Source organism: Mus pahari, chromosome 16 (genome assembly GCF_900095145.1).
Source record: "Mus pahari chromosome 16, PAHARI_EIJ_v1.1, whole genome shotgun sequence".
NCBI lineage: Eukaryota > Metazoa > Chordata > Mammalia > Rodentia > Muridae > Mus > Mus pahari.
Genome location: NC_034605.1, coordinates 46,209,033 through 46,230,859, shown reverse-complemented (window position 1 = coordinate 46,230,859; position 21,827 = coordinate 46,209,033). Strand labels below are relative to the sequence as shown.

The following is a 21,827-nucleotide window of genomic DNA, read 5'->3' as shown; positions in this document are numbered from 1 at the left end:
AGGCCCCCCAATATCTGCAGGTCTACAGATGCCTCCAGGCCCCCCAATATCTGCAGGTCTACAGATGCTTCCAGGCCCCCCAATATCTGCAGGTCCACAGATGCCTCCAGGCCCCCCAATATCTGCAGGTCTAGAGATGCCTCCAGGCCCCCCCATATCTGCAGGTCCACAGATGCCTCCAGGCCCCCAATACTTGCAGGTCCACAGATGCCTCCAGGCCCCCAATACTTGCAGGTCTACAGATGCCTCCAGGCCCCCCAATATCTGCAGGTCTACAGATGCTTCCAGGCCCCCCAATACCTGCAGGTCCACAGATGCCTCCAGGCCCCCAATATCTGCAGGTCTAGAGATGCCTCCAGGCCCCCCAATATCTGCAGGTCCACAGATGCCTCCAGGCCCCCCAATACCTGCAGGTCCACAGATGCCTCCAGGCCCCCAATACCTGCAGGTCTACAGATGCCTCCAGGCCCCCAATACCTGCAGGTCCACAGATGCCTCCAGCCCCCCAATATCTGCAGGTCCACAGATGCCTCCAGGTCCCCCAGTGAACTCAGGCTTCCAGTTTTACTCGCGTCCCTCAAATGCATCATGTCTCCCAGTACTGGGTCTCTGAGTCCCTCCAGGGCCACAAATCCCCCCAAAACTCCAAGCAAGGAGCTCACCAAGTACATCAAGGAACAAGGTGTAAGCTGGAATCATGTTTTCGGAGTATGTTTCTGACTTTCGAGCAACGTGTGGGGCTGGCACAAAGGATTCACTTGAAGGAGTACCAGATCCCAGTGTGTTTGAAGAACAGGTGGGCTAAATACCCTCAGGAGCATCCCCAAGACTATCTAGAAACTCCTACGAAGTGAGTGATTGAGCCCACGGTCACTAGACCAGCACCAGTGTCTGTATTAGGGTTATAGAGTTCTGAAGAAACATCATGACCATAGCAACGCCTTTGGTTTTTCCAAGACAGGGTTTCTCTGTGTTGTCCTTGCTGTCCTAGATCTCGCTTGTACACCAGGCTAGCCTTGAACTCAGAGATCTGCCTGCCTCTGCCTCTTGGATTCTAGGATTAAAAGAGTATGCCACCACTGCCCAGCATCCATGACAACTCTCATAAAAACAAACAAACATTTATTTGGGGCTGGCTTACAGTTCAGAGGTTCAGTTCATTATCATCATGAAGGGAAGCATGGTGGCATGCAGGCAGACAAGGTGCTGGAGAGGTAGCTGATAGTTCTACATTTGAATCCACAGGCAGCAGGAAGAGGCTGTCATATGTTAGAATTAGGGTTACAGTTAGGGTTAGGGTTAGAGACTGTCATACTAGCCAGGCTTCTGAACCTCAGAGCCCACCCCTAGAGACACGCCTCCTCCAACAAGACCACACTCCCCAATACTGACAGATTCTGAGCTTATGGGGACACATTTCAATTCAAACTACCACAAGTGATCATGTCTGCCTCTGGTGAGCTTGTGTGCTCAGGCCTACCAGATGTTGGCTCCCTTCCTCAAACCAGCTCCTCTAATGTCTTCCCAGCTCCTCTGCAGTCTTGATCAGTCCTAGGGAAGTTCTGGGTAGAATGCTGGCTAGCCAAGCCCGGGCTGCAGCAACCAGGGGCCCATTTCCATCAAACAAAGCCACAGACCTAATTCAATTTGTAGCTTTTGGAGACACAACAGACTCAGCTCCAGCGATAAGCTCTAGTACCCCCCTCCCACTTCGTAGATCCATCGGCAGTTCAAGCTCCCACCAAAGAGGCAGCCTGCATCCACAGCTGCATCCCCTATCCCAGATGATGCTGTCGGCACACCTGCATCCCAGGCTAGTTCTGGAGGGGGCAGCTGAGAGTTCTACCTCAGAATTCAGTTCTGGGATCGAGGCCTCCTCTTACAGATTTCATGGCTCCTTGGATACCATGTTGTTTCCTGATATTGCCCAGCCCTATTTACCCCACGGTTATTTCTAGGAACCCTTTGGTCCTTGTAAAGACAGCAGTGAACCAATAAAGGTGGCATCACAAAAGGACGGAGTGATGGCACCAGGACATTCCTCTGTCTATACAGGAGGCGGGTGTGGTGGCGCCTGCTTAGTCCTGAAGATCCCCAGGTGAGGTCTTGATTTCGATTCATGTTTCTGATGTACCAGCCTGCAACCTGAAAAAAAAATCCATCAGTCAATCAAGTAAGCAAGCAATCAGGCGATCAGTCAATCAAGCAACCAAACAAGCAATCAGGTAATCAATCAATCAATCAATCAATCAATCAAAGAAGCAAGGCAGCAAGGCAGCAAGGCAGCAAGCAAGCAGAGAACAGATAGAAAGTAGAACCATGCTAAGAAACCTGAAGGCCCTATTTCCTCTAGAAAGTCTCCAGTTTCAAAATGTTCTACAACCTTCCAAGACTGGGTCACCTGCTGGCCACAAGATGTTCAAACATTGGAACCTGTGAGGGACATTTCACATTCAAACTACAATAGTCTCTCTACTACCTGCAGTGCATGGGGGATGGATACTGAACTAAGTCCTGTGGCCAACAGTGAACCAGCTCTGAACACAGAGGCTAGAAGGAAGAGCGTTCCTAGAGTCAGGACTGGAAAGTGCAAATGCCCTAGGGTAGAAAGGAATTAGCCTCAGGGGCCAAGGCAGCACAAGCATGACAGTAACAAAAGGGACATTGGGTCAAAAGCACTCAGCATTGATCAGAGTGATGGAGCAGCACACAGAGCCTTAGCCATCTGTTGAGGAATTTAGATGGATTGCAACAGGGATAGTAAGGTTTTAAACCTATCCAAGACTACCCAATGCTTTATAAAACTCTCAGGTTTCCTATGAATCAGAGAAGCAAAAGCGTGAAGGGCTGTCTGTCCTATGAGAAGACCAAGGTAGACCAGATGGTCGCTACCCAAGCTCCTGTCCCCAAAGAACAGCAGCAGGAGGGATCTTTTCCTGACTTAGATAGTTGTTCGTGTGACCCTCTTTAGGAGAATTAAGTGTGATTCCCTTCTCTCGGGTGTGTGTGTGGGGGAATGGAATGCCAGGTGTGGGACTAGGGTGAGAAGGTTCACAGTAGGGGCTTAGTGTCTGGTGAAATCATGGGCTGCATACTTCGTGACTATGGAATCAAGAGACTAAAGTCTAATTGTGTGTGTGTGTGTGTGTGTGTGTGTGTGTGTGTGTGTATGCATTTGTGTATATTTGTATGAGTGTATTTGTATACATTGATTTGAGTGTATGTGTATATGTGGTGTGTGTGTTCTCATGTAGCCCAAATTAGCCTTCAACTCACTACAGAGCCAAGAACGAGGATGATCTTGAACTTCTGGTCTTCCTGCTATGTGACAGGGGATCACAGATGTGTGTCACTATCTTTCCTGGCTTTAGTCAGTGCTAAAGGCTTCGTGCATGTTAGGCAAGCTGGCAACGACATTGCCAGCCAGCCCCAAGTTACTCGAATCTCAAAATCAGTTTCTTAGGTGGAATGGTGGAGCTTAGGTGGAGCTGTGTCTGCCTGAAGGAGCCAGGAGGAGTTTCACATTCTGCTGGAAAAACTTAGTGTCCCACTTAGGGAGCAAGCATTTGTCAAGTGGCAGCCATATTGGAGAGGAAAAATTAAAGAGTTGAAAGTTAAAGATGAGTGGGTACTTTAAAAAACCCAGCTACTGGGAGCCGGTTTAGCCCTCAGTCACAGGACCGAGGTAGCAAAGTGCCTGGTAGACCTTGGTACTGCTTCTAGCATTGTAGTTTATTCCTATCCACAGCTCGAGTTCTAAAGAGCTGAAAGAACGTCACGAGGCAGATATTATTTATAAGGTTATTGCCTATTTGTGACCATTCGGCTAACAACTAACCAGTCTGTTTCCATTCTGTGCCCAAAGAGGAACATAACTAATATCTGAAAGCAAGACATTCTTCATTTATATTTCCCCAAATCATCACGCATAGAAACCCAAGTGTCTACAGTGACTCTGTCAGTGTGGAGTGACATGTCCCATTTCCATCTTTTCTGGAGGTGGAGCAGGTTTTCCTTTTGATTTTGAGACAAGATCTCGCCATGTGCCCTGCGCTAATTTTGAACTGTGATCCTCTAGTCGTCACCCAAAGCATGCTAAAATCATAGTTGAACATCACCCTGTCAGGCCTTATCATATCTCTTTCTGAAATTCCCATAATATTCACAAATTTTTTTACACCAAATTATTACTGAACTATTTATATATTATATATTATTATATATACATACATTATATATAATGTATAATATATAATAACTGAACAGTTAAATTATTACTGACCTGTTTTCATATGAGAAAAAATCCCAAGTCAGCATCTTTCTAGAAGCATGAAAATTATTTTTTTATTTCATTTTTCCTATTTTTATTTCTTTTAGATTCAGCTTTTATGTGTATGGGTGTTAGCGTGTGCCTGCACAGGCTGAGAGTATGTATAGATCCTCTGGTACTGGAGTCACAGAAGGTCATAAGCTGATGGATGTGTGTGCTAGGAACTGCACTCAGGACCTCTGGAAGAACAGCTAGTGCTCTTAGCCTCTGAGCCATCTCGCCAGCTTCTCCCTTTTTATTTCTAAAATGATAAAAAAAAAAACAGTCCTACATTTTAAAGTCATGTGACTAATACTTTTATGGGTACATGTTTTGTAAAATGAATATAGGGTGTGCATATATGTGCATGCACATACATGTGGAGGCCAGAACTGAACACTGAGTGTCTTCTTCAGTCATTCTCTATTCTACTTTTAAAGATTTATTTGTTTATGCATTTTATGTGTATGGATGGGTGCTTTGCTGCGTGGATGTCTGGACACCGTAAGAGAGCATCGGCTCTCATCATAGATGGCCATAGCTGCCATGAGGTTTATAGGAATTGAACTCAGAACCTCAGGAAGAGCAGACAGTGCTCGTATTCACTGAGTCATTTCTGCAGGCCCTCTACCTTACTTTTTGAGACAAGGTTAGCTCACCAGTTGGGCTAGGGCTAGCCTACTCCTCCCTAGCCCTGAGGTTACAGACATATACTGCTGGAGCAGCCAGCTTTAATCTCAACTCCAGACCTCCTACTTGTATGAGAAGCACAATTATCTTTCAGCCCCATAGTATTTAAAATTTCACTCAAATGAGGCTAAATTCTTCACCCAAAGTAGCAGAGATTGGTAGCTCAATCATGGATAAAGGCTGTGTGTGTTAGTCAGGGATTTTGTTTGTTTGGTTGTTGGTTTAGTTTGGTTCTTTTGTACTATGATATTTGAGGTAATTAGTCAAGAAAAAAAGATTGTTTTGGGCTCTTGGTTCTGGAGACCCCAGACCATGGTCAAGTAGCCCTGTTGCTTTGGTGGAGTATCAGGTAAAAAATGACAGAGTAAGAATGGTCATCTTATGACCAAAAAAACAAAAAGAAGCCAGGTGTGGTGGCACACGCCTTTAATCCTAGCACTTGGGAGGCAGAAGCAGGCAGATTTCTGAGTTCAAGGCCAGCCTGGACTACAGAGTGAGTTCCAGGACAGCCAGGGCTAGACAGAGAAACCCTGTCTCAAAAAACAAACAAACAAACAAAAACGAGAGGAGAGAGAGAGAGAGAGAGAGAGAGAGAGAGAGAGAGAGAGAGAGAGAGAGAGAGAGAGAGAGAGAGAGAGAGAGAGAGAGAGAGCAGGCCAGGGTTCCACAGTCCCTGTCTTAGGGTTTCTATTGCTGTGACAAAACATGATGACCAAAAATCTCAAGTTGGGGAGGAAAGGATTTATTCAGCTTACATTTCCAGATCTGTAGTCCATCACTGGAGGAAGTCAGGACAGGAATTCAAGCAGGGCAGGATCTTGGAGCCAGGAGCTGATGCAGAGGCCATGGAGGGTGTTGCTTACTGACTTGCTTCCCATGGCTGGCTCAGCCTGCTTTCTTATAGGACCCGGGACTCAGGGATAATACCATCCATCATGGACTGAGTCCTCCCCCCTTGACCACTAATTGAGAAAACACCTTGCAGGTGGATCTCATGGAGGTATCTCTTCATCCGAGACTCGTTCTCTGGTAACTCTAGCATGTGTCAAGTTAACACACAAAATCAGCCATTATCATCCCCTATAAGGGCATGACTTAATTTAAGACCCTCCCACCAGGCCTAAACTCCCAAAGACTCCATGCACTGTGGGGATCAAGCCTTGAGCACATGGGACCATGGGAGGAGGACAGTCACCATCCAGATTATAGCAAGAAGGGGAACGGTAATCTTAGGCTTGTTTTCAACACTGTTTTTTAAAAATATTTTTTTATTTTTTTGTGCATGTGTGCGCACACATGCCTGTGTGTGTGTGTGTGTGTGTGTGTGTGTGTGTGTGTGTGTGTGTATAAGCATGTGCACAGAGCCATTTGAATCCACAAGAGGGCATTGCATCCGCCAGGGCTGGAGTGACAGGTGATTGTGAGCCACCTGAAAGGGTCACTGGGGACCAAATTCGAGTGTTTTACAAGATCAGTACATGCTCTTTCCCCTGGAGACATCTTTCCAGCTCCTGTCAGCACTGTTTTAAAATGTCTAAATGTCAGGTTGGATTAGGTGGGATCCCAGGCCAGGTTTTCACATAAGAACAGCAAAGAATACTGCACAGATAATTTTAAAAACAGAAACAAATACCAAAACCCAAACTGTGTATGTGCTAACATTGTCCATTGGTTGTATTGTTGGGGCCTGGGATGGAGGCACACACAGAATCATCCTATGGCTGGAACAAATGAAGCAAAACCTACCAAACCAGTGGGGCACAAGAGCACACCCAGGTGACACCCACTGCCTGTGAGGAGCCACCTCACCTCTTTTCACTCTCTGAGCATGTCCATCTGTCACCAGACCTTTCTTCCTTTCAGTCTGGGGTGACTGCAGGAGTCTCTCTCAGGGCTGTGTCTCAAGCCCCTCACAATATTGTACCATATTGGAGGCTAAAAGATGTAGTTAAAATCTTCCGGCAATTCCAGGTCACATCTCAGCCACCTCCACAGGCTCTCCCCTTCCACCTTAGGTATACTCTCCATCAGACTAGAAAATTCTCGCCTCTAACTCCAGCACGCCACCTGAAACCCAGGTCCAGCTCTCAGTCTGTACGTGTTGGTAGGCTTCCCTCTTCAACTCCAAAGGTCTCACGTACACCCCCACATGAGCCCCGGCAGCCCCTGCCAGGTCATCTCAATTTATGTCCCAAACCAACAGGTCTCCTAGGGTTAGCATCTGAGGGAGAGGCGGTCTGACATTTCCAATGCCCATTTCCCTGTTGTGCATATGCCTGGCTAAGTTCTAAAAATGTTATGCATCCCCAATCATAGTCTTCTCTTGCTAATAACACAATGGCACATAACAGGTAAACATAAAGAAAAGAGGTTTGTCTTGGCTCAGGGTTTGGTCCAAGGGCGAGGGCCACGTCTGGGGATGCTGGCCTGCTAGCAATGTTCTAGAGTGGTACCGGGCATCATTGGAAAGAGACAGACAATATACATTTCTGCCTCTTCTGTCATTCTCTCCTCCTACAAAGCCTCCAAAATTTAATCATGGTGCTCCATTCTGATGACCTTATCCAACCCTAGTAAGCTTCCCAAGACCACAGGTACTGGCCATTCAGAAGTGACAGAGACCTGCATCTTTCCAGTCTCAGAGAGTCTGCAGTCCGTTAGGCAAGTGGGCGATAAACAGGCCACATAGGGGGAAGCAGCCATAAAGGATGATGACTTTTGTGACAAGGAGGTCAGTTTAGATGAATGAGGTGGTCAGCAAGGCCTGACCTAAGGAGAGGAGGACATCTGAGCACAAGCTGGAGTAAAGTGAGCAGTAGACCTCTGTCTGTCTGTCTGTCTGTCTGTCTGTTTGTCTCTTTGTGTATGCGTGCGTGCGTGTGCATGTGTGTGAGGCAGAGCAGTTCATACAAAAGCCTTGAGACGAGAACAAGCTCAGCTTGCACAGTGCAGAGCTAGGAGGCCAACGCACTGGAAGACAGAGCCTGTAGCCAGAAGTGGTTAAATACTAAGGTATGCGAGATCAGAGCAAGGTCAAGTTAGGTTACGTAAGGTTGTTCAGGTTCCCTAAGGACTTTGGAATATATGTGTGACTCAAATCCATTGTCATTGTGGGACATGAGATGATTCACCTTTCAAAAGATCGCTCAGCTCACTCTGGCTACTGAGCCGAGAGTCCAGAGTAAAAGCAGGCAGACCAGCAAGGACAGTGTCTAGCTACTGAGATCCTGGACTTGAATGCCCCAGCAGGGGCATTCGAAGGGCAGCCTCTCTTTGAAAGACATGCATAAAAGTCCATCTTCCCTCCTTTGTGGATAACAGGTAATGGTATTGTTACAAGGGACTGAGAAGGTGTATACATATGTACATACCTGTGGTATAGGCTTGGGAGGTGGAGACTGGAGGATCAGAATTTAATCAAGGTCGCCCTCCTCTCGATAGTGTGTTGGATTCTAGCCTGGGCTACATGAGACTTTATCTGAAAACAAAACAAAAACCCAAATAAACCAAACCAAACAAAAAACAAACAACAACAAGCAGTGGCTGGGAAGATGGCTGAGCAGGTAAGAGTGCTCACCGTCCTTTCAGAGGACTTGGGTTCTGTTTCTGATGCTCACAGAGAATGGTTCACAACCACCTGCAGCTCCTGCTCCAGCTCCGGCAGATCCAGTCAATGCCCTCTTCTGACCTCCAAGGGCGTATGCATTCATGTGGTATATACCCACACCCGTACATATAAACAATATTAAAGAAAAAAAACCAAATCAACAAACAACAGGTTATATACACGGCCTAACATTTACTTTCAAATAGAATGTATGTAATAAAAATAAATATCAAAATAGAGGGCATATATATCACATAGAACATTTCTAGGGAGCATCCTTCTCAGGACGTCATGCCTGTCAAATCACATGGGCCTCTCTAGTGTTAGCTATCGTCTCCCTTTACAGACGGACACAGAGAAGACATTTGTCCCGGGTCCCACAGGGTGTAAAATGGCAGAGCCAAGAGTCAGATCCGGCTTCTGACTCTGCAAGCCAGGAGTCACCCACCTTGCACCTGTCCAGGGGCGGCATACCATGGCTCTCCCTCTGCTCCAAGGCAGCACCCTGGCAGCGATGGTCACACACCTGCTTTTCCTTTGGCACTTGTCAGCTAACCATCAGCAGGCATATCTTGTCTGCTCTTTGACCCTGTTCAGGCTGTTGCCAATCCCGGAGCACTTTGTTCTTTTAATAATGTCGTCCTGAGGTCAACTTTGCCTCCTCCCATTGCCACACCAGCCGTGTGTGTGTGTGTGTGTGTGTGTGTGTGTGTGTGTTTACAGCTCTCTCCAAGAGCCCCGCCTCTCCACAAGTTGTTACAAGTTGCTTTAAACACTTGCTGTATCATGTTTTCCACGCTTATGTTGAAGCAGGACACGTGTCCCTTCCTCTGAATGCTAAAGGCCAGGGGTGAACATGACAGACAGTAGTAATCTCACCTTTCCAGAAACACTGAGCTTTGACTTTGGCATTGACTTCCTCCTAGCACGAAGAGGGCACAACATGACTGGTGGTGAATATCCATCCATTTGTGTATTTACTCGAGTGCCTACTATCTCGTTAGGCCCTGTGATAAGTCTTGAGGATATCTTGAGATATCAGAAGCTCACTCAGTCACCACCGCAGTTAGGGCTTTCCACGCATTTCTGTCTGAGGGTCCCCAGCATCCTCCTGACTGCCGATGTAGTAAAGTCCAGGAGAAGCGCTGTGCCTGGGAACTGAAGCTGACAGAGGGCAGTGGCCAGGAGTGGCAGGCAGCCAGAAGCAAACAAGGAAGACCAGACTCTAGACACACGTGCCACAGCCACTGCGGAGTCCCCAGTCTGGGTGAGGTCGCCCATGCCACTTGGGCACAAGCATGGAGTAGGTGACCAGTGGAGCCTCCTCAGGAGTGGAGTTGGTTTGGGATTAGAGCTGGCACACTTGCAAGTCAGAACTCTAGGGGTTCAGCGCCGAGATGCTGGTGTCTGCCTTCTGATCCTGACACTGTTGTTAATGTGTGTCACCTTGAGCAAGTCCCTTAACCTCCTCAGAGCTTACTTTCTCATCAATAAAACGAGTTTCCAATAACCTCAGGGTTAAGTGCCTGGACAGCTTCCCTAGAGCAGTGGCGAGCACAGAAAAAATACCCCGAAGAGGAGACTGAACCACGCTGCTCATACTTCATGGGGTCCTCCAGCCTCCCCGGGGTCTTAGCATCCACCAATCTTTTCCAAGGAACCCAGTCCTAGCCTATTAAGGGCGCGCCCTGCTTTGATAGATTTATTTGCTTGCTTGGGCGGAGCTTGGAGCACATCGAGGAGGAGGCTGCTGCGGAGGCGGAGAGCGCAGAGAAAGGGAAGCCACCCGGGGGCAGCAGGCGGGCCAGGCGGGGCCGGGGAGGAGTCAAAGCGGGTTCCAGGGGCCGGGCGCTGAGCGCAACGAGAGCCTTGGGCGGCGGAGACAAGGGCGGGGGCGACGCTTGGCGGCCAATGGAGCGCGGCGCTACCGCAAGGGCGGTGCAGGAACCCCGGCCGCTGACAGTCAAAGTCGCCAACTCCGCCCTCGTACCCGCGGGATCCCGGAGCCGGAGCCCGAGCCCGAGCGGGGCCAAGGCCGCCCAAGGCGCGCTGAGAGCGAGCGAATATGGCAGCAGAATGAGGAGCCTGGCGCCGGGTGGTGTCCGCCGCTGCGGTGCTGCTGCTGGCGTTCGACGTCTGGTACGCTACGAACCTCATCCTTAGTCGGCCTCTGGGTGGCCTCTGGGTTCCATTCGTTACCAAGGACCGGGGGAAAAAGGAGATCCGCAGCCCACAGAGGGTGGTGAAGCGGGAGCGCCATCCGGGAGAGAAATTCTGCCGGGATGAGCCGGCCATGGGGCGGCCTCGGCGGGGCGCACGGAGCCGGCCGGCGCTGCCGCGGGAGCGCTGCCTGAGCCCGGGCTCCACGGGGCTTCGGGGCCTCGTGCATCCTGGCGGAGTCCCTGCTGCTGTCTCCGGGAAGGACAGGAGCCCCGAGTGGTGGGGACTGCAGCAGTCACAGCGCTGAGGCTCCCAGAGCCTGCACGGTCTGTGGTTCCGTGCGCTGTCACGCCGCCGCACTCGGGCTCCTTGCCCGGGGCTCGGCGGCTAGCGCAGCGCAGCGAGGTCGGTCGCAGGAGCCGGGAACTGCTGGACCAGCCGGAGAGGCTTGCGTTCTGGTGTTCGACTGGAGATCCCGGCAGCAGCAGAACCGGGCGGACCTGAGCAGCCATGCTTCCCGGGGTGGGCGTGTTCGGCACCAGCCTCACGGCCCGAGTCATCATCCCGCTGCTGAAAGATGAGGGCTTCGCGGTGAAGGCGCTGTGGGGCCGCACGCAGGAAGAAGCCGAGGAGCTGGCTAAGGAGATGAGCGTTCCTTTCTACACCAGCCGCATAGACGAGGTGCTACTGCACCAGGATGTGGACTTGGTGTGCATCAACCTACCGCCGCCGCTCACTAGACAGATCGCTGTCAAAACCTTGGGTGAGCGACCCCTCCCCCAGCTCTCTCTTCTTTAGCTCGCCTCTTCGCTTCGCTCCCTTTCCAATAGGATAGACCCCAGGAATCCCTGACCCAAGCTTGTTACTCCCAGCTTTCCCCTTTCCAGTCGGTGGCCTCCCCCACCTCCACGCTTCGCTCCTGATACCAGCTGGAAGCGCATCCCCACGTGTGTGGTGCGGAGGCTGAAATAGGCTTGGGTACTAGGTATAGGGACCCAATGGGTCAGATGCAGAAGACCGGTTGCTGTTCCAGGAGAGAAACTCGGTACCCAGCTGTATATGTTTGTTAGTGCTCTGGTGTGTTGGTGCGCGTGCGTCTGGAAAAGGAGAGCGCGTGGCCAGGAACCCTTGAATAAAGGGCCGCACACGTGGTGGCAGGGTTTTTCCTGGCTGTACCTGTTAGTGAGCAGCTGTGGCACCCAGTTTGAATCGTTTTGTTTCCCTCCACAGTAAGTGAGTTTACTGTGAGATTAGAGAACTGACAGCTGGCTGGAATTATCTCTTTTGCTCTGGAAGGAAGCAAGTGAGAGTGGGCGGGTCTATCAGAACACTCTCAGATGTGTCAGAGGTTAGTAAAGATTGTAATTTAACCTTTGGGCACAGTCTCCCAGGAGCGGGTGTCTACTCTAGTTGAGAATTATATACCTTGTATTCTTCGGAGATGGAAATTGTGATTTCAAAGGCAAGGATGCTTTGTGTGTGTGTGTGTGTGTGTGTGTGTGTGTGTGTGTAGAGGGGGCGGGGATGGGGGTGGGGAGCCAGACGCTGCAGTTTCCTTTGGAAAACGTGCGATGGCACCTCCGTATTTTGCCTCGGGAATATTCCCGAGACACATCGTGTTTACAAGCAGGCTGGGGTTTCTTCCTGTGCTCAAACGGGTGTCTTGAGCAAGTCTGTCCATCAGCAGTTCTTTTCCGTACCTAAACCAACCGCCCTCGGCTATTCCCAGATGTTTCATACCCACCCTCGGAAGTCAGGGCTACTGAAGTAGAGAAGAAGCTCTAAAGTGGGGGCTACCGGTCTTTCCTTTACTCATTAATTGTATTCCGCTTCTGGCTTTTGGAGCCTGGTGTCTTTAGCTTTGAACTGGATTCTATTGACTTTTGGCCAAGGTTTCTTTTCTGTCTCACGACTGGTTTATACTGGTGATTTACACTGGATTTGTGTGTCGAGTAGGTGATAAACAGGCTAGAGTATAAAACCTATTAGGGCAATTTTTATACCATGGGTTCCTCTTGAGTCCCATCTATGCTAAAGGCTCGGGTCTGGTCCTATTTAAAAGCTTGTTGGAGCAGTCTTCTCCCCTCTCGGGTAGCATCTCTATAGGGCAGGCCCGTGGAGCAAGCCCGGAACAGGGGAGTACCAATTACAGAGCAAGAATGCTCTGATGGTCTCTGGTACTTAGTATCGATGTTGTTTGGGGCGGGGTCTCATGTATCCTAGTCTGACCTTTAACTCCTTGCTTAGCTGAGGACGACCTTGAACTTCTGATCCTCCTGACTCTACTTCCTGAGTGCTGAGATTCCATACCTAGTTTATTTGGTTCTGGGGATCAGACCCAGGGCTTCTTGCCTGCTAGGTAAGCACTTCACCGACTGAGCTACACCTCCAGCCTTTATCCCATACTTTGGCCGCTGAAGCGTTTAGGGAAGTGGACCATTGTTATACTTTTCTGGATACTTCTGTGATGGTGGTGGTGGTGGTGGTGGTGGTGGTGATGTCTATGTGAGGTCTTGGGGTGTTGCACCATGGTAGAATACCTGACTGGCAGGCACAGGCATCTGGTTTCAACTCTTCAGCACTGGAGAAGAGAATCCATGTAAGTTCTTGTTTTGTACTGACAAGGCTGAAGTTAGTTCCTCTTCAGAGCAAAAGCATGGGAGGCTCTGTTAACTGGGTTTCCTAAGTGTGACAAGGGAATAGCCCCGGGCTCATCCTTTCACTGTGGGCTGTAGGCTTTCTTCCTTTCCTTTTGAGTTTGTTTGCCCCCGATTCAGGGCAGTCCATGATTATGGAAAATGCAGAGGCACCGGAGTGAAATTTGAAATGGTTGCACAGGTGTTAAGAGTTCACTGCAGACTTAGGAGGCATCTTAGGATTGTACCTTCGAGGCCACTCCTGACTGCCTTCACAGTCACGGTTAAGAGGTTCTGCACACATAACACAGGAAGTGGAAAACCCCAAACAGTTATCAGGCTGGCCTTGGCTGCTGGAGGTTTGCACATACGAGCGTTTGCCTGGGACTGAAGAGCCATCCCTTTAATGAGTCTTGGCGAAGTGTCCTTCTTTCTCCACTGTCAGCAAGACTGACCTGTGGCTCAGTCCACATTGTGACCCGATAAGGAGAAGGCACCAGATAAGTGAAATTGAGCCGGTGGCATTGTACACATCGTCCTTTCATTTCCAGAAACTTCCTTCAGAGTCCTACTGCTACCAGACTTTGGGTCACAGTCTATGTATGCTTCGTCAAGCCAGCTTCAGCCATAAGCCCGTTTAAACAGACACATTAAGCAGAAAAGGAGATTTATTCAACCTTGAGAAGAGGGACAAATGGGACCCGGTGACCCTCCCTAGTCGTTTTTTTTTTTTGTTGTTGTTGTTTTTTTTGTTTTTTTTTTCAAGGTCTTCAAGTGAGACCTTGCAATAGAGGTTTAAAAGGAGGCTCAGGATGATGGGTGGCTGAGCGGTTCCTGTTCAGGTGCAGGCCGCCCCTCATTGTTTTGGCTCCACCCTCCTTCCTGCCAGGTGGGTTGACAAATTGCAAATGGGCTTTCCTGGAGAAAAGCCTCCCCTCTGGCTGTCCCAAGCTTTAAGTTTTCTCTTCTCCCAGAGAGAGATTCCTGGGGCGGGTGGGAGTTGGGAGGAGGTGGGGACGCCATTTTCTTGGGGTCCATTGTTTTTAATAGTCTGAGAGACCACGTGAAGGGTGTTTCTTTAGACTGTGTTCATTCTTTTCAGGGCAGTTACACTGCCTCTGTGGTATTTCTGCTGTAGAGATATTTCTGTCACACACAGTTTGTGTGCCATTTAGGGCTGCCTATAACCGAGAAATGGGCCAGCCAGTGTGGTAGTTGGTTGGACAGAAAGCATTTTAACATGGTGAAGAACTATTCAAGGCAGACATCAGGCTGATTTTCCAAATGAGGGTCCCCAGATTCGGAGAGCCGAGTTCCAGCTACCTGAGACCATACAGCTAGAGACTGCCAGCAGCCAGCCCTCTCCAGCCCTTTCTTCTGCCACTTCCTAAGCCTGCTCCATTTCCTTTCCTTCTGTCAGAGATGGCTCTCTGGCTCTCTCGTTCGCTCTCTCGCTCTTGCTCTCTGTGTGTGTGTGTGTGTGTGTGTGTGTGTCCTGTGTTCCTGTGTTGCTTTCTATCCCACCCTTGGAATTGGGATAGAAATATCCCCCACATCAATGCCATCTCCTGAATCTTTCTGTCTTTGTTATCCTTTCTGGGACCTGGCTCAGCTCAGTGGGTTCATTATTGTGATTCAGGTTATAACGGGGAGCCAGAGACACTGGCCTCATTGACTTTGCTTTTAGGAAAAGCCTTATTAGCCCGATGGCACAATAAGCAAGAACTGACCTCTAAGGAGCCTGGCCAGCCTCGCGTCCTATAAGGCATTTAAGAATCCATCAAGATGGCTCAGTGGGAAGAGATGCTTGCCGTGCAAGCCTGGAGAACTGAGCTTGATTCTTGGAACCCACAAGGAGATGGAATGAGAGATGCGCGCGCGCGCGCACACACACAAACTCCAAAATTAACATACCAGTACGGTATGTAGGAGAGACTCCTGGTTCTTACGTTCAAGCTTCTGTCAGGAGCGCCATTTGTTCCTGTGGTGGGATTAAGAATTGTGCCGCCTTCCAGACCTCCAGAATTATTAGCACCTCCAAAACCTCTTACTTCTGCTTCTCACCCCCACCCCATCCTTTGTGTACCCTTCAAGGCTCTCAGTACCAGCAACCTTTGTACTTTCTAGAACTAATTTGAATGCATTTGTCTAAAATTGCATTCAGTTAGCTAAAGTAGGTTATATATTTACATGACACAAATTTCAAACTATATAGAGCTGGTGTACCCTCTTCTGAGGTGATCAACCTTACTACCTTTTTTCAATGTCTCCTATCAAGGTTTTTCTGGATATAGTAGTAAATATACATGTAAGAACTCCCTCTGGGGCTGGAGAGATGGCTCAGCGGTTAAGAGCACTGGCTGCTCTTCCAGAGGTCCTGAGTTCAATTCCCAGCAACCACCTGGTGGCTCACAACCATCTGCAGTGGGATCTGACGCCCTCTTCTGGAGTGTCTGAAGACAGCTCATATAAATAAAATAAATAAATCTTTAAGAAAAGAAAAAAGAACTCTGTAGACCAGGCTGGCCTTGAACTCAGAGATCTGCACGCCCCTGCCTCTCGAGTGCTGGGATTATAGGCGTGTGCCACCACGGCAAGGCTGCATGTAAGAATTCTCACTTCTTTTGGGTGATTGGTAAAGTCCATTCATGCTACTGGAAACCCACTATCTATCATTTGACAGTGCTAGCTTGTCTATCGATCTATCATCTACTATCTATTAAAAGCATTTAATATTACAATTTCAGTGTACCATATAGCTACATATTCAGTTGGCCCTCCACGTTTGTGAGTTCTGCAATTGTGTATTCAACCAACCATGAATCAAAAATACTTGAAAAATAAAGAGAAGAAACTGTACCTCTGTTGAACAAACACAAATGTTTTTCTTGCCATCGCAACCTCAACAGTGTAGTGAGACAACTACATGCAGCATTCTAACCCATTAGCTACCCTAGGCTGATAGGTTGAAAGCTGGGACAATAATGTAGATTACACACCAATGCTCAGCTGTTTTACATAAGGGGATTGAGCATCCCTGAGCCTTTGTACCTATGGGGATTCTGGGACCAATCACCTGCTGATAAGGATAACTGAATGAGTATATATGTGTATGTAATATATTCATTTTATACAAATATATGCACTGCGCCTAAACATACGTACATATATTTAGAATGTGACTGTATCCTTTGCCATGTTTTGGGCTACATAAGATCTCACTGTATGAAAGTATATTTGACCCATCCCCTGTTATTCGACATTTTGGTTGTTTCCCATGTTACACAAACATGGACTGAGTCATTTTGAGGCGCTGCCGTTTTTATACACACTAGTGTGTTTGTAGCATAAATGCATATAAACCGAGAGCTGGTCAGGAAGTATATTCGCATTTCATTTGCCGTAGATCCTGCCAGATGAACTGGCACTCGGCACACTGTGTTTGGTCAGTTTTCTTCAGAGCTGCTCCCTGCAGGGCCCTGGACCACAGATATGTAGAGGCTGCTTTCCTAGAGGATGTCCAGAGAGTACAGTTTGGCTCACACTATTTCATCCAGAGCGGCTAACAGCTCAGGACAGTATCCCTTCCCAGCTAGCCTGGGGTCAGTCAGAACCTGCCAAAACATTGTCCTCCTGCAACAGGCCTCTCTCCTTAGCAAATGCTGTCTGGCTGCTGGCCTAGGCCCCAGTCTATTCTCTGTACCATGGGAAAGGTGAATGTGTCAGAGGCTATACATAAATAACATTTGCAAATGGCATTTCAGTGGATCCCAAGGAAGCTGGGCGAACACCGGTGGATGTTCAGGAGGTTCTTGACTTCGTGTTGTCCTGTCTCCACTATGCCCCTTACATCTTTGGCAATTGAGCTCTCTCTTGGATGCACCACCCTCCAAGACCAAGACCTCTGCTGTGTTCCTGGGATTCCCCGGCCACTAACCTGACTCTGGCTCTTTGCATTGGCTCTGGATGGTTGTCTAGATTGCTCTCTCTTTCCTCCCTTTGGATGGCTAGACTGCTCTCTCCCTCTCTTCCCTTTGAATGGCTAACTCCAGATCCAGCTCATGTGTTATTTTGAGGGAGTGACTTTTCTGGACCCTTCATCCCACCAAAGTTCCTTTCCCAACTCTGGGTCTTTCTGTGTCTCTTGCCTTCTTTCTGTCCTTGGTGACACTCTCAACCGCTGATGAGTCTCATGCCTGCTCGTTGTCCCTCTGTTGGAAGGCAGCTCTTCCAGGGCTGAGCTTTAGTCTGTCCTCTTTACCCTCGATAGACCATGCCAGATACCAAGTCATCTAGCAGTTGGCTGCAAACACCTGCAGGATGACCAGTGAAATGTGGAAGACCTTTTCATTGTGTGGACACATGATCTAGGGAGTCACAGGTTAGGGACAAGATCTATCCATCCACCCAGTATTTCTGTGCCGGGTGTGGTGTTCTGCACCCCCTTCTAACTTTACTCTGCATTGGCATTACCCGGAGAGTCCTTTAAAATTCAGATTCCTGGGTGTTATTGGGGATGCACAGTCTCCACCTAGCCCGTGGTTGCAATACTGGACCAGCTAGACACTGGAGTTAGGATAGCACTCTGCCATTGGAAACAGAGGGGGCTTCCCTCCATGTGTGATCACCCTGCTGGTGAACTGCTGCCTTGCATGGAATGGGGTGCCACTTGCTGTCTCACTCCCTGTCCCCACGTTTGGAGGTAGCTGTGAAGAATAGAAGCTTTATTCACCCTGGGGCAGTGAGTAAAACCCAAGGCTTTCCTTGACCTCTGATCTTCGCTTACATGGAATCTTGTTCCAACTCACTTGGCATTTGGCATCATTAGCTAAGGACCCGGGCAGTCCACCCTTTCCGGCAGCAGTGCTTGCTTTTAGCACCGAGGAAGGCTGCTGGGACAGAGGTGAGAACTGACATCTCAGGCCATTGTTGCCACACCAGGCATTATATGGGCTTCAGAGAATGACAAGGGAAGACTTGGACGTGAGGGTAGCCATTCTGAAATCCTGGCCGACCCTGCCTTTCCAGTTCTTCCCCGGAGTTTCTTTTGGATCTCTTCCTATCTTAACACTGCAAAAAAAAAAGAAGTGATTGTGTTCTTGTGTTCTCAGAGTTCCAGCCCTGGTGCATAGCAGGAAATGATTTTTGGTTTGCCAGTTAGGTGTAGAATTGAGGAAGCCCTTGGGGATTATGTAAATGGCAGAAATGGCTCTGTATACGGTTAGGAAGACTGAAGCATGACCAGGCTCATTGCATTGAACTAATATTGGGTGTACGTGAATGATCGGTTGTGGGATGTATGGGGCTTTGGAAATGAGTGATTCCTTAGAGGTTCAACCTGGAGAGGGAGAAAGTAACTGAGGTTGGGCCTTCTGCTACCTGAACTGGGAGGCTGATGATGAAAGAGGAAGTAAAAAGCGTGCTTAATATGCAGGTCTGTTGTGACATACTTGCTAGCTGTGACTTAGGAAGGAGCATTCGTTGTCATGCAAAGTGCGGTGTGTGTGGCTAAAGGAACCAGTTACAGGAACTTGGTTGGTGGGCCACTACTGGGTGACTTTGGGAGAAGTGTTTTTAAAAAATTATTACTAAAAATAAAAAAAAAAAAAAAAAACGTTATTATAGTGTGTATGTGGAGGTTAGAGGGCAGCTTGACAGAGGCGGTCTCCCTAGCTACCGTTAGGTGTGTTCTGGGGATTGAACTCGGGTCTCTAGGCTTGTGCAGTGTGCACTTTTATTCTCTGGGTCATCTCACCAGCCCTTTTGAAATTGCCATTGTGTGCAGGTGTGCGTGTGTCAGAGCAAGGGTGTGGAGGGAGGTCAGAGGACAAGGGTAGGGAGGATCAGCTCTCTACTTCCACCTTCAACACCAGGCTTTTGTAGAAAGTAATTTTGGCTGCTGAGCCTTCTCACCAGCCCCACCCAGTGCCCATTGTTCTTGAGCCTGGGTTATCTCACCAGTAAAATGGAGCAAAGGATACTGGCCCCATGGGACGGTTAAAATGAGAAGGATTATGTCAAAACCAGGCCTGGTGTCCCCACTCATTATATGTATCGGCTCAGTAAACATTCATTTCTCATTACCTCTCATAGGATCGGGTCTAGGCAAGTTTATACATATGATACTTTTTTAATGGGGAGGGGTGGGTGTTGAGACAGTGTCTCATCTTATAGTACAGGCTGGCCTTGAACTTGGGGCAATCCCCCTGCTTTAGCATCCTAGGTACTGGGTGGGATTACAGATGTGAGTCACCACCCATGCCTGAGTTGAATGCTCCTTATTTTATTTTTCAACTAAAAGCATTTCTTTTTGAGACCTCATCTTGTTTATCCCAGGCTGGCCTTGAACTCACTCTGTAGCTGAAGATGACTTCTGATCTCTTGTGTCTACCTCCTGTACCAGGATTACAGGCATGCACTACTATGCCTGGTTTTATGCAATGCTGGGGGGTAGAACACACAGGTCTTTGTCGATGACAGGAAGTACTCTACCAGGCCCCAAATGGTGCTTTTCAAATGTTTTTCATATTTCCTGACAGATTTAGAAAATAGCATTTAAAAGTTTTCTTCCCTCCCTCCCTCGTCCTTCCCTCCCTCCCTTCCTATTTTTTCCTCTCTCAAAAGGGAAGGTTATCTAAGGCAGAATTTTCATTTTGTCTTTGCTGCAAACTCAGTACAGTCAGCCTTCCCAGGCTATGGATTCTACATGCTCGGATCAATAAATTACAGGTTGAAATTACCCATAAAAAGAATCCGAACCTTTGCCTAACAAACACAAGCCTTTTCGTGTTGTCCATCCCCTGCCAATGCAGTAGGGCCATGGTTTCTGCGGTCTTTGCATCTAGCTGGGATTTAAAGTGTGTACGTAATGTGTGTAGGTTCCGCGCAAACACTGGGCTTTTATGAAAGGAGCACTCAAAGACTTTGGTACCCTCCAGGATGGCAGAAGCAGTGCTGAAGATGCTGAGGGACCACCACAGCGGCCTCATGGATGTGGGAGCAGCAGCAGCAGAAGTCTAGTTCTCACTGTGCTCCTGAGACCGACCATTTGTGATGGGGATGTGGGGACAGCCCATGGAAGCCCAGAGCTGGTCTTGGGTACCTGGGCTGTGTTTTCCTAGAGTCCATTTTATTTCTCCGTGCATCAGCAATGTTATCCGCCCATCTCTTCGCACGCCAGCCTCCCGATGCTAACAATGTGGTAGACAGTTCTGTCTGCAGTTTCCTGCTACATGTTTTACAGGCTCAGCTACTTGGAAAGAGCAGCCCTTCCCCACTTCCCAGGTGTCTCTGCTTCAGTATGATGCTGTCTCCTGGCTGGCGTTTCTATGGTTACCTTCCGTGTTTGGATAGAGCAAAAATGCTGCCAGGATCACTCCGCTGGAGGGTAACAGGTATAGAGGGAGTCCGCGTGCTTATTCTTAGCGCAGCCGCACTCCTATGCTGAGAAGAACACAAGACTTGGTTGTTATTTGTGCGAATGTAGATGTCTCTTTAACTTTTCAAGATTTATTTACTTTCTGTGTAGGTGTGTTTTGCCCGTGTGAATGTATGTGCAACATGTGAGTATGGTGTCCATAGAAGCCAGAAGAGGGAGTTAGAGCTCCTGGAACTGGAGTTTTGGATGGTTGTGAGCCTCCATGTGGGTGCTGGGAACCAAACCTAGGTCCTCTGCAAGAGCTGTAAGTGCTTTTAACTTGAGTCTTCTCTCCGGCCCTTAGACATTTGTAATGTTACATTGTTATTTAATTTACAAAATACATTGTTGTGTTACTTCTCTAACTGACTATAACAAAACAATGAAAAGAAACAATGTATATGAGATCTAGGAAGACCAATCTTATTATTAAATATAAGATCATGTATATGTTTNTATATGCATATCCTCATGGACACATACATATAAACAGTGCTGAGGATGAAGCCCAAGGCTTTGAACAGACAAGGCGAGTCTTTGTCTAGTGTAATTGTCTTGGAGGGATAATTTAAAGATTTAACACCTTCAGCTATCAGTGTATGCAAGCAATGGCCCTCAAAGAATTAGCACTTCTCCGCGAGTGCTTGTTGATAGAAGGAAAAGGCTGACATCTGGTGCCAGCCAAGAATGGGAAGAGATTGTCTCCCAGGAAGAGATTTCACACAGCTGTGAAAACCTGTCTGACCACCTTACAAGAGAAACTGGAACCAGTCAAGGTTGGTGATGGGCGTGGCCACACCTTAGCCAGGACAGCTTAGTTATGCCTGCCTCTTGCTTTGTATTTAAATCTAAACCTCCAGTGGAACCTGGAGGCCAGGTGGGGTGGGGCAGGGTGCCTGTCACTCCACTGCCTCTTGTTGCTCTTTCCAATGTGGCAGAATTGAATAGATCTCTCTCTCTCTCTCTCTCTCTCTCTCTCTCTCTCTCTCTCTCTCTCTCTCTCGGCTT

At 48.4% G+C, this 21,827-nt stretch overlaps 2 protein-coding genes across 2 annotated transcripts in view; one reads left to right on the top strand and one right to left on the bottom strand.

Annotated features, from left to right (window-relative positions):
* Positions 1-8,781: 8,781 nt before the first annotated feature.
* LOC110334037 lies at positions 8,782-11,469 on the bottom strand. Its single transcript, XM_021215867.1, has one exon. It carries the CDS (start codon positions 10,899-10,901, stop codon positions 10,239-10,241), a length of 663 nt encoding a protein of 220 aa, XP_021071526.1. The 5' UTR covers positions 10,902-11,469; the 3' UTR covers positions 8,782-10,238.
* The window catches only part of Gfod1 (glucose-fructose oxidoreductase domain containing 1), a 99,969-nt gene continuing 88,631 nt past the window's right edge, over positions 10,490-21,827 (top strand). Inside the window, exon 1 of the mRNA XM_021215866.2 lies at positions 10,490-11,529. Coding sequence (XP_021071525.1) covers positions 11,277-11,529 — 253 coding nt within the window. The 5' untranslated portion in view covers positions 10,490-11,276. The remainder of the gene's footprint in view (positions 11,530-21,827) is intronic.